The sequence below is a fragment of the Trichosurus vulpecula genome, chromosome 3 (assembly GCF_011100635.1).
Source record: "Trichosurus vulpecula isolate mTriVul1 chromosome 3, mTriVul1.pri, whole genome shotgun sequence".
In the NCBI taxonomy this organism is placed as follows: Eukaryota; Metazoa; Chordata; class Mammalia; order Diprotodontia; family Phalangeridae; genus Trichosurus; species Trichosurus vulpecula.
The window spans coordinates 247610793-247623497 of record NC_050575.1 but is presented as its reverse complement, the minus strand read 5'-3'; the positions used below and the strand labels follow the sequence as shown (position 1 = coordinate 247623497).

The 12705-nt window shown below is 40.5% G+C and overlaps 1 protein-coding gene across 1 annotated transcript; it reads right to left on the bottom strand.

Moving 5' to 3' along the window:
- Window positions 1-630: 630 nt before the first annotated feature.
- FAM110C (family with sequence similarity 110 member C) lies at window positions 631-11817 on the bottom strand. The gene is made up of 2 exons (XM_036752767.1): window positions 10399-11817; window positions 631-2472 (listed from the first exon to the last, which is right to left on the bottom strand). The coding sequence occupies exon 1, from the start codon at window positions 11639-11641 to the stop codon at window positions 10406-10408; it is 1236 nt and encodes a 411-aa protein (XP_036608662.1). The 5' UTR covers window positions 11642-11817; the 3' UTR covers window positions 631-2472; window positions 10399-10405.
- Window positions 11818-12705: the final 888 nt, after the last annotated feature.

The following is a 12705-nucleotide window of genomic DNA, read 5'->3' as shown; positions in this document are numbered from 1 at the left end:
TATATAGAGTATTCATTGTTTTGCTTGTAAGAGAATTAAATCATTTTTTATAACTGTGTCTGGCCATACTGAGCTCAAAGGTTATACCCTGCACAGGTGAAATCAGCATGGATTTGATGGTAGTTCTCCAAGCAAGAGATGGGGTTGATCTTCATTGAAATTCTAACCCCTAAGACACTATAGCCATTTTTTTTCCAGGACAGGACATGATAAAACCAGACCCAGATTCAAACTCAACCTTAAATCTGAAAGGGTAAATAATTCATTCAATGGTAATGGACAACCACCTTCAACCTGGCTAATCTACATTAGAAGCTATAAAAAGAAAAACTCCTTCCATAAAGAGACCAATTCTATCCAGACTCAGAAACTTAACATTACATATCACTGATGTTCACTGATTTCTTTCCAGAGAGAAGCCAGGCTATGCACTAATACTTATACTCACTTGTCAATTGTACTATTTATCATTAGTATTAAAGAAAGATGAGAATCAAAAAAAATAGAAATAAACAAGATTTTTAAAAAATCAGTTATTCTAACTTTGAAATTCATTCCATTTTCTATAAAAGAATCTCATAGACAAGATGTGAAGTTTTCACATTTATAAATGAAATATACAACTTTATTTTTGTTATACAGAATATACAGCATTGTAGTTGTGTGTCAAAGCAGGTTTTAACATGAGTCTAAATAGAAGTAGCTATATCCTGGACCTAATGTCTTTATTGCAAAACTGTTCCTGTAATGATGGACTCTAAACCCTATAAAAAGGGGCAATGCACAAAGAGCTTCTTTTCAGCAAGTGACTAATAACTGATAGGTTTTTTTATGATCATAATTAATTTTAGCAGTTGCACGTGTACTTTTGAAATGAAGCTGTTTAACTGTTTCTATACATGAGCAAAAAGGCCACTGTTATTTCCCATATTTTATACACTGGTTCTGCCTTCTGTAATCTCCCAATCTGTTATTTCTCACAAGTTTTCTATTAACAATGAAATTTGTTTTAGGGTAGATTATTCCTTATTCTGGTGGTTCACAAATAGGCTTCTTCTGGTAAGGCTAAGGCACAGAGGGGTTAAATGATTTGCAGGTCAGGGAGAAATACAGAATTAGGAGAAAGGTGCCCTCACTCTCAATCTTTTATTAAAGCAACAGTGGCAACATTTTATTCTCATATCCAGAGCTAGTTCCAAGAGCTTTGGCTCCAAATGGGGAGTAAAGAACACAGTATGAGTTGGCAATGCTAACTTACTCTGATGTCTAGTTTATAACTTCCAGGTCACAGATGAGCATGGGTTACTGAAGCAGGAGATCTTCTGGGCTTCTGCTTTGAGTTCTCCTTTTACCTATATCTAAATGTCCAGTTTCCAAGACATGCCCAAATGCAGTCCTCATACATTTAGTGAATGCCCAGTAGTCTCCTAATATCTTAAAGATGAAACCAAACTCTTTTCACTCCATTCTATGAATAGATGTCAGCTACCACTTTGATTTAAGGGGCATTTGGCCTTCAATGTTGACCCTATTGTATTTAACAGCAGAAAAGCACTAAACTATCTTGTTTGAAGCAATACATGTCCATTTATGTGAAGAATTAACTGCATACCTTCAAATAGAACGAATAGTTCCCCCCTCACCACCATCTTTACATTATCTATTTTAACCAAGGGCATCACCCAGTGTTTAGATAATTAGCAGCAGTTTAGAGTAATGACTAAAGAAATATCCTCATAATAGAATATCAGGTAGCAAAGAAAAGAATCTCTGTCAATGTCACTATGGTCAGTTTTTTTTTCCCTCCATGACCCACAGAGATGCTGAGGAAAACAATCTCACGCTTACATACACGTTCATTAGAGTAGGTATGGTACAGATAGTCATATCTGTATGGAGCTTTATCATACAAAAAATATTTGACCATTATTTAACAACACCTCCCAAAAATAAGCTAAGCGGGTTGTCTGGTGGGTTTTACAACTAGCTCAAATAAATATTTAAGCAACTTAAAGGCTTAACGACAGTAACATAAGTACAAAAATAGAATACAATATTTGGTTTAATCTGTTTGTAACATAGAGTCTCTAGGTCTCTCCATAGGCAGACAGGCAGATACCCTTACCATAATCACTTGAAAACCCTCCTTTTCTTGGATCTTAAGGCACAGACCCACCTTCAAAATAATAAATATTTTAGCAGCTTGTTATACCATTAGATCAATCTGAACTTGATCTTCTCTCCAGATAGCTCAGCTGATTCCCCACATTTTCTGTCACTCAAAGCTTCACCTCTCCTGCTGTGGAGCTCTCAGACTCATTTGAGATGCCCAGAGAGAGAAGGCTTCCTCTGCTGAAGTGGCAAATCCTTCCCAAGCTCGGTCAGGCAAGTGGAAACTTCAGGGAGATAAGAAAGTTCTAAGCAGTTTGTGATCTGTCCTGTGTATCCTCCACCTTAGGGAAAGTTTTCATTCTGGGGAAGAAGGAAAAGACCAAACAGAGTCATCAGTACCAGGACCCTGCAAACATGTGAATGCCAAATCATTAGGATATCAAGTTTCTTCTTTGGTTTTGTGACAACCTTTCCACTTTAAGATAACTGGTTAGACCTTCTAAAGAATGGGAAAGGAAAATGTACCAGTGACCTTTCTTTGCAACTAAATTTTTAAAAATCCTTTTTATATCTTACAACTTTTACTTGGCATTCAAGGCCCTCTATAATCTGTTGCCACCATCTTTTTCTAGTTATTAGACAAACTGGACTACTAAATATGCTTTGCTCTCTCTATGCCTTTGCTATTCCCTATGCCTGGACTGGTCTCTTCTCCTAGCAAACGTCTCTCCATCCTCTAAAGACTAACTTAAATGCTACCTCCTCTAGGAAACCTTCCTTGATCTTCTCCTCCCCCACTGATGGCCACCTTTCCTCTTCAGACCTAACAGAAATCTGTTTTGCTGTTTGGATTTACCACGTTACATTGGATATTAAAGCTGTCTGTGTTTTCATTTGATCTTGCACCTAAACTGTGAGTTCTATGAAGGCAGATAATATGACATATAAATTTTTAGCTCTATATACAGAATGCATTTAATAAATTTATTAATGAATGAATGCTTTCATATAATTTCTCAGGCTATTCAATTTCAAAAGCACTCAATACAAATGTACCATTTATTAAATGATTACCACAAGCAAACATGTCTCTCCCCTTAACCACCTCAGTGGGCTTCGGCGTTTAAGTTTGTAGGCAACCTAAAGAGTCATGAAAAAATGAACAAAAGACTTTTGAGTATTAAAATAATCACTGCTAAGACGTAAGATTTGAAGACTACAATTCAGAAAAGCAAGGAAACATCTGAGCACATACAGATGCCACCATTTTAAAAGGCCTCAGAGGTCCTCATAAGCTTTATTAGATGGCGTGCGTGCCTACCTGATTACTGCTGGGTGTCAAGTCTAAGACAAAGGAAAAGAGAGAAGAAGGCTAGATTTGATTCCTTAGTTGCCTATTCCATTTGATCTGTGTTTTCACTGCAATTGCTGTAGATGTTGAGACCATCAAAATCGGCCTGTGGTCAGACTGCAAGTATAGTGTTCTATTAAGAGAAAGGTTTCAGAAAATGTAACATAAAGCTCTAGACTAGAAGTCAGCTTGATAGGCTTGCTTGGCAATTCTTGCCTCCCAAAACCAGCTAGGAGAGGGACAAATCTCTAATTTAACTTCGTGGAAAACTGCTGATTCTCACTCCCTCTTCACAATTTAAATTTTTTTTAACTCTGAATTGAGGTAGCAGGGAGTATGGATAGAGAGTTGGCTTCAAGTTAGAAAGACCTAGGTTCAAAACCTGCTTCTGATGGCATTCTAGCGGTACGACCCTGAGCAAGTTATCTAATCTCTCCGTTCTTTATGCAACTAAGACTGAATATTACAGACAATGTGCTTCGCTCTGGTGATGAAAAAAGCAGGTCCAAGTCACCTGCATCGTCCAGCTAGGAATAATGGAATAAGTTTCCAGTTGTACTTTTGTTGGATGTTGGTACTAGGACCATGATTAAGGGGTAGATGGAATTTGTATTGTGCCATAAGATATTAAATTATTGGACCCTAAGCTTACCAAAATGCATATTTTATAGTCCTTATTTAAAAAAAACACAACTATGTGACGTCAAATAAAGACATAAAACCAAGGCATGAAAATTAGTGAATGATGCCTATTACATGCAGCAGCCCAACCAATAGGAACCTATTGGAGTCTACGGATACTTGAAAATAGTGGGATCTGTGTTCAAGTGTTACCCTGCTTTTTGTGGATTGGCCATATGGTTGTGGTTTTTATATCTTGTGAATATTAGCAGTGACTATATTATTTAATGGTCTCTTCATTTTTCATGAGTGCTTTGGGGTGACTGCAAGCAGAAAATTCCAGAACCCTCTGAAGGAAGATATTTCACATAGTAGGCATTAATGAACATTTGTTGAGTTGTTTTTAAACACTAAATTGGCTGTTGAACTAAATTGCTTTGAAATTATGTGAAAACATTCATTCCATAAACATTTATGCAGCACCTATGGCTAAGTTTTGGATTTTCCTCAATTTAGCAAAGTAAAACTGACATATAGGAGAACAACTGGAATGAAAAACAATTATCAACAATTAGAAATGGTTTTGTAATGCTGAAAGGGTCAGAGGCAGGAGAAATTTGGGAAGACTTGAATGAACTGATTCAGAGTGAAGTAAGAAGAACCAAGAGAACAAATTATATACAATAATAATACTGGAAAGACAAACAATTTGGAAAGAGTTAAGAATTCTGATCAATGGTCCTTTACAGAGGACCAATGATGAAGCATGCTACTTATCTCCTGACAGAGATGATGGACTCCTGATGCAGAAAGAGACATGCGTTTATGTACCTGACCAACATGTAGACATTTTTGTTTGCTCGACTATTCTTATTCATTACAAAGGGTTTTCTTTTCTTTTTCCAGTGGTAGAATTTGGTGGAGAGAGGGAGGCTAACAACTGAATTTTTCCTCCATCCCCCCAAAATTTGATCATTGAAATATTTAAAATAAAATGCACAAAAGAAAATGGAAGGAAGTTCTAAAGGAAAAATTCATACAGGACAACTTAGAATGCAACATGTTAGATTTATCATACGCTTTTTACAAAAGTAAGCTATATGTAACAAAGATTCATGGTCTCATATACAAACCTTTTTTTGTTGTCTGTGTTGTATATGGAAATGTTCTTTTGGGGGGACTTAACTGCTGAATAAAATTTTAAAAGAACAAAATAAAATTAATACAGCTTCCCACTACTCCCTCTCTCCCTCTGTCCAAGGGAATAGTATAACTCCTAATCTCTTGCCTATTATTCATGGCTAAGTAAGATAAATGCATCTAACTTCTATGGTTCTCTAGTGATTCTCTAGTTCTGATGTTTTGTAGATATATCAAAAATAAAATCAGCCATGTTTTTTCCACTAAAGATATTTATAAACCTACCTGATTTCCCAAGCTAGAAATCATTTAGAGCTATAAGTATCAAAACCTCTCCCCCCTTTGAGGAATAAGGCATCCAATTAAATAATTGCATTCTCCTACTTAAGAAGCCTCTGAGCACACACACACACACACACACACACACACACCTTAGCTTCTCTAAATTTTTAAAGTAAGATCAAAGCGGAGTCCCATGTGAATTACACAAGTATTCATACCAAATAGGAATTGGGGGAGGGCTAGAGATCCTGTTTATACTGTACTGGTAGGATAGAAAGAATGGCTTTCAGGAACTACTCATTCCAGTGGAGAAAGTCTTTGTTTACTTTCCAGGTTACAAACAGTATTTTCCTACTGCACAACTGTTGCTTCACTTCCTGTGTTGCTCCATAGGACTGGAGGCTTAGGTCCTTAGAGCTTATTTAGTCTCTCTGCTGGCTCCTCTTCTGAAGAGTCCATTATGTTCGTAGGCAATGAGTTATAGGAGGTGGTTTTGTGGTCATGAACAAAGATTATTGCATTGCTTTTCCATGCCCTTAATGTGGTGGAAGAGAGGCACATATTAATAAAAGCTAGCATCTATCTAGTGCTTTAAACTTGGCAGAGAGTTTTTACATGTCATTTCATTCAAGCTTCACTACTACCCATCAAGGTAGGTGTTATGTTCCCCATTTCATAGGTGCAGAAACTGAGGCTTAGAGAGATTAAGTGACTTGCCCAACATCACACAGCTAATGAAAATCTTCAGAGGAATTCTAAACCAGGTGTTCATCACTCCAAGATAGCTAGGTGACCCAGTGTATAGAGAGCTGGGTGTGGAGTCAGGAAGACCTGAAATAAAATCTGGCCTCAGTTACTTCCTAGTTATGTGACCCTGGGCAAGTCACTTAACCTCTGTCTCAGTTTCCTCATCCTTAAAATGGGAGTAATACCAGCACCTACCTGCCAGGATTAGTGTGAGGATCGAATGACATGTTTGTAAAGAGCTTAGCACAATGCTTGCCATGTAGCAGATGCTTACAAAACGATTGTTCCTTCTCCCCCTCCTCCAACCCAGTTCTCTACCTGCAATGTTGTGCTGCTTACTCCTATCTTCCCCAATGCCCTGGGACCAATAAATGGGATCACAGATCTAGAATCACAAGGAATCTTTTTTTTTGTTCATCTGTATCTCACTCTTCATGACCCCATTTGGGGTTTTCTTGGCAAAGATACTCTAGTGGTTTGCCTTTTTCTTCTCCAGCTCACTTTATAGATGAAGAAATGAAGCAAACAGTGTTAAGTGACTTGCCCAGGGTCACATAGATAGTAATTATGAGTCCAGATTTGAACTCAGGAAGATGAATCTTCCTGGTTCCCAGCTCTATCCACTACACTATCTAGGTGCCCAAGCAATCTTGGAGATCATTTAGTTCAACTCATTCATTTTACAGATGAGGAAACCGAGACTCAAAGAAGTTACACATCTTGCCCCCAAATTACACAGGTAGTAAGGATCATAGTATAATGGTTCTAGAGTTGGAAAGAACTGAAGAAGATATCTAGTACAACCTCCTCATTTTACAAATGTACAGACTGAGGCACAGATAACTTAAGTGATTTTTCCAAGGGTTACACAGTAGAGAAGCTGGCATTTGAACCCAGATCCTCTGACTCCAAATCCAGTGCTAGTCCCATGATATATGGAACCGGCTATTAGGTGGTCAGGGATCTCATCCCTGTCCTGAGCCAAAAGTACCATTTGTGTCCCAGATGAATATTTTGGGGAAGTATGAAACAGTTTTAAAAATGTTATATTTGGAGTCAGGAGTCCTGAGTTTGATTCTTGGCCTTAATGCTTTTTAGCTACATGGCCATGCATGGCCAAGTCATTAAAACCCTCTAAACCACAGGTTCCATCTCTGTAAAACAGAGTTAAAGACCTATCTCACAGGGATATTATAGAAAAAGTAGTTTATAAATGCTAAAACACTAAAGAAATGTGAGTTACTATTAAGACTGACATTTATTTCAGCAGACTTTGTATATTGTGTCCCACTCATCAACCTTCTCTTCACGCTGCCATAAAACAACTTTGAAGGTGAGCAAAATCCTTCCCAGGGTTGACTAAAGGCTGAGGGAGCCAGAGAAAGGCCTTGGATTCTTTGTATAAGCTCATAACCCTGTCCCTCCCTCCCCTCCCATAAATCAGGTGACATTACTGTTTTCCTTTGGCCAGAGGGAGGGGAGAGAGGTAGTTAACTCTGAAACCACGTGCTTCTGTCATACAGGTGACAGCCTTCACCACCCAAGCAAACTTCCTGTGTTTGCTCCTAGTTAGAAAAGTAAAGCAGGCTTTGGAAAGATTACTTCATGAAAGGAATTAGATCATTCCTTGCAAATCACTGTTTTGGCACTGAGTGGGAAGGGAGCAGGTAAAGGAAGTGCTATCATTCAGAGGCTCTCAGATTTTATTTCTGTGAATTCAGGGTCATTTTCTGATCTGCACTGTTTAATATTCAAACATGACTCCATCTTCTCTGTTTAAAAGCAAAGCAAAACTCACTTTGACATAGTTTCTGGGTGATCTCGGATCTAGGTCTTGCAAGGAAATTTGCTTTTCTGTGTATCTCTTACATAGTCCATTAGGCAATATTTTTTTAAGGACTTTCAAAACAACTCACCCTTTATTTGTATTTAAGCTCATTCCACTGATCACGAAGATCTCAGGACTCTGTTGGGCCTTGTCTAATACGAATGAACAAAAGAGCCTTTCCAATTTGGCTACTCTGAACCCTACCACCTTTCTCTCCACCATCCAACCTTTCCCTATACACATGCACACACATACTTCCCCAGGCTTCTAAAGGTCCTGATTGTACCTCTCTCTTTAAAGTCCACCTTAAGGATGTGAGAAATAATTTTAATGCAATGAAATCCTCTCTGCTATTGAAGGACTCAGGGGAAGATGCATTTCAAAAGAAAGAGCCAGAGGCATCAATTTACATTTTTGGTCCCCAGCAGAATTGTGCAAAGTCCAGTTCTCCTAGAAATACCCAGCCCTGAGTCTTTCTTTGTGTATGTTGGTGGCAAGGGAGGAGTTGGCATGTGTATAGTGGTGCATTGCTAGAGTTCCAGGGGTAAACTATTATATCAACAAATAGAGCCCTTGAAATTCATCCCAGCTGCTCAAAAGTAAGGGATTGGCCTCTTGCATCAGAATCAAAGAATTAGAGAATGTTAGGACTAGAAGAAACCTTAGAGATCATCTGTTCTTACCACCACCATTACCCCCTCCTATTTTCGAAAGAGGAAACTCTCCAGCCCTGAAATTTAAAATGACTTGCCTAAGGTCACAAAATTAAGAAGCATCCATGACAGTGTTAAATCTAGTTTTCTAACATCAGGTCTAGTATGTTCTCCTCCAGACCATACTGATTGGAAACAGCTAGAAGATAGTTGCAGAGAGAGAGAGAGAGAGAGAGAGAGAGAGAGAGAGCTAGAAGAAGCCTCAGAGTGCTTAAATGATTTGTCCCGAGTCACTCAGCAAGTTAGTGGCAAAGCCCAAACTAAAACCCAGGTATCCTGACTCCTAGATCTATGTTCTTTTCATGAGATATATAACAGCTCACACTACTGTGTGTTATAGCTGAGAAGATTAGATCCCTTCTTAGTATGTTGTTGAATTTGGCCCCCTGTAACATACTAAATCTAGTCAACACAAGAACCAAATGCAGCAAGTGTTTCTCTTGAAGTATCACCAGTCATAGTTTCTAGGCTTAGAGATTTTTGTTTTGTTTTGTTTTGTTTTAAATTTGGGCTACGTAACGTACTGTGCAACCTTCCATCTGAAGGCAAAGCACTTCCTCTTAAAGTCTTGATTTCTTTGAAAACAACCAATCAGCCAAGATTTAGAGTTGGAAATGTCCTTAGAAGCCATCGAGTCCCAACCCTTTATATTCCAGATGAGAATGAACATAATTCAATAAAGTTCTGAAAAAAACCTAAAGTTGATCTTTTTTTCAGTCACAGGTGGAGGAGCAAGGTGCCAAATCAGAAACCATTTAGACTCCATCTGAAAGCCTGTGAGTCAATTTAAATAAGGTTTATCCCAGTAAATTCTTCCACAGGTACTTTGACAATTGCTGAAAACCAGCTAACACTATCCCAGACAACTTCGATTCAAGCCTAGAAGGAAATGTGATTTGTGTCTGACTTGGGGAAACATGACCTGTCCTTTTGGCACAGGGGAGTTAAGCACAACCTTCACAGAGGGGAAAAGACTCTTCATCTGCCCAGTAAAGCCAGACAATCTTGGTGAACATAGGTATGCTTAGAGTGTTCTACTGAAACCTTGGGATAATCTCCAGGCTATTTTATGGTTCTTTTCATCTGTGATCCAGGAAAAGTGTGCCAGTTATGAAGCAGGAAACCATAGGAAGTGTACCAATGTTTTTTAACTGGGCCTGCTTTAGAGCAATAAACCTGGAGAACTCTGCTCCATTTGGGGACTCCTGGGCCCTAACCAGATGACATCCCGCCCTCCCCCTGCACCCCAGCACCCTAGTTTCATTTCTATGAGTCCCCAAACTATTTCTCAACTCTCATTACTACAGACTACTGGGCTGATTACTTTTATTTTCTTATCCAGAATTAATAAAGCAAATTAAGCCTAGGTACTTATTTTAGAAGAAGTTCATCACAAAAATCCTGTAAAATGAAGGGGTTGTACTAGATGGTCTTCGGGGTCCCTTCCAGATCCATATCTATGATACTACGAAATGTCTTGTGTTCTTAGCAACAGTTATCAAATTCAGCCACATTCCCATCCCAAATGCATCATCATACTCTCCTCCCCATTCCCCCTTTCCAATACATATACACTGGATTGTCTGCCGTGGCCTAAGACACACCTTGGTTTTACCGTGTTTCCGTGGCCTTGGGAAGCAGCACCTTTCCAGCTAAGTCTTGGGCCCCCTTGCCCTCTGTCTCTTTGGCCTTTTTACATGTATACAGCCATTTGATAATCCGAGCATTGCGTTCAATCACTGATGTGGTGCTAGGGACCTGCTCCGTTAGCTCCTCTTCCTGCAGCCCCTCATCCCCACTGTGATGGGAGAAGCCACCCTCGGAGGTGGCTATGCTCACACTGCGGATCTTGAAGGATCTGTGGTCCCAGCCTGCAGAGAAATTTTCCCTCCCAAGATCTTCCACCACCTCAGGGTCCAGGCCGCAATATTTAAAGAAGGTGTCAAACTCAGAGAAGGATTTGGAGTAGCGAGAGCTTATGTCAGACTTGGAGCGGTGCAGGCTCCTTCTCTTCACATCCTTGAGCTCAGCTGTCATCACAGGTGCTTTCATAGGCATCTTTTCCTCACTGGAAGGGGCGACAAGGGGGGTGGTTGTTAGGGGATTGGAAGGAGCAATGTCCTTATGGTCCTCCCTGGCCTCCTTGTTCTCTATTCTGGCCTCCTCATTCTCCAATCTTGTCTCCTTATTCTCCATTCTGGTTTCTTTACTTTCTGATCTGGTCTCGTTCCCATCCAGTCTGGTCTCCTTAGTCTCTGGTTTGGCTTCTTTGCTCTCTAGTTGGGCCTCCTCACTTTCTACTCTGGCTTCCTCCTTCACTTTCGGCATGTCAAGAGATGCTAACATCTTTTCTTTGCTGGAACCCTGGAGGATCTTCCTCACCAAGCCCCCTCTTGTGTTCTCAGTGCCTTGGCCTTTGACGAACTCACACTTCTGACGATAGATGACCAGGGAATCTGGCCTCAGTTGCCTCCTGCTAATGCCCCTCCGGGCCACAGAAAATGCTCTCTGGGGAGGGGGGCACCAGGTGTCCCCACTCTCTGCCTCTTTCCTCCCTGTAGAGTCTTTGCTGCTTTTTCTGCTTTCCACAGAACAGGTTTCACTACTGCTCTCTGAAGCTGAGCTCAGCCTAGCAGGCTCCTGCTTGGTGCCAATTACCTGCTGGCTTTTGACATATTTGGCCTTATCAGCTGCTAGTCTCTCCACAGCACTCTTCTTGGCTCGCTCGCCCCCTTCGATCTTCCTGCGCAGGTACTCCGGACCCTTGTGGAGTAGCCGGGTCGTTGGGGAGGAATCCAGGTTGGAGAGGGCATACATTCCCAGGCTAGGAGCAAGCTCAGTTGGCATGTCAGTTTTGGGTGGCTGGAACTCAGGGCAGAAAAACGCAAGAGGCCGGGGTTAGGGCAGCCACCCACATCAATATCCTGGGAGTTCAGTCCAGTTCCAAAGTCCCTAACTCGACTGTTTAGTGCTGGAGGAGGGGCAGAGACGCCAAGCTCTCTAAGCACCAGTCAGTGCTGTCTACAAACACCAACTCCACACCTTTACCGGCAGCTTGCTGCCTTTCACCGATACCTTGCCAGTGAACCAGCCCTCCTAGCTCACAGCAGCCAATCCTGAATGAGTGGGCTTGTCTGACAGGGAGAGGGGGAGCCTGGGCCAACTGCACCGCTGCCTCCCGGGAAGACAAGCCCTAATTAAAGTATTTGCTGAGCATATGTTATTAGCAGACTCCTCTTCCTTTGCCACATTTTTAAAATAAAAATAAAACCAAACCAAAAATTGAGTAGCCTCATGGAGGTTAGTATGCCTCATCCTAGAGACTGAAATTTTTTAGTGGGGAGGGAAGAGGAGGGGAGTGGAGGGGAGAGAAGGGGAGAGGAGAAAGATGTTGCTGTGGTGGAAAGATTTCATGGATTTAAAGACAGGAAAGTGGGGTTCTAGTCTTTCCTTTGCCAATAACTAGTGATGTGAGCTTTGACAAGTTACTTAACCTCTCTGGATTGCAATCTGCTCTTTACTAAAATGAAAGGGTTGGACTAGATGTTCTTGAAAGTTCCTCATTAAAAGTTAATGAGTTTGTGGAGCAGGGGTACTGGTAAGAATACTGGCAGGGTGTCAAGAGACCAGCGTTTTAGTCTCTGGTCTCCCAATGGCTGGAAAAGGGAGGCACCATTTCTCTAAGCCATGGTAATTCTTCCCTGCCTAAGCTAAACCTAAGCTTCCCAGCCTACTTAGTTACATGCAGAATCTCACTATCTCTAAGGCCTTTTTTAACCCCAAGTCCTAGGACCTTCCAATTTGTGTTTCTCAAAAACAAATTCTGTCCTAAAAGTTTTCAAATAACTTTTTTAGATATAGATAATCTGTAGTGGATCAACTACCTAGCAGGTAGGTGACACAATAGATCT

Coding starts and splice junctions, on each gene's coding strand:
- FAM110C (XM_036752767.1), bottom strand. CDS start 11,641: ATGCCAACTGAGCTTGCTCCTAGCCTGGGAATGTATGCCCTCTCCAAC.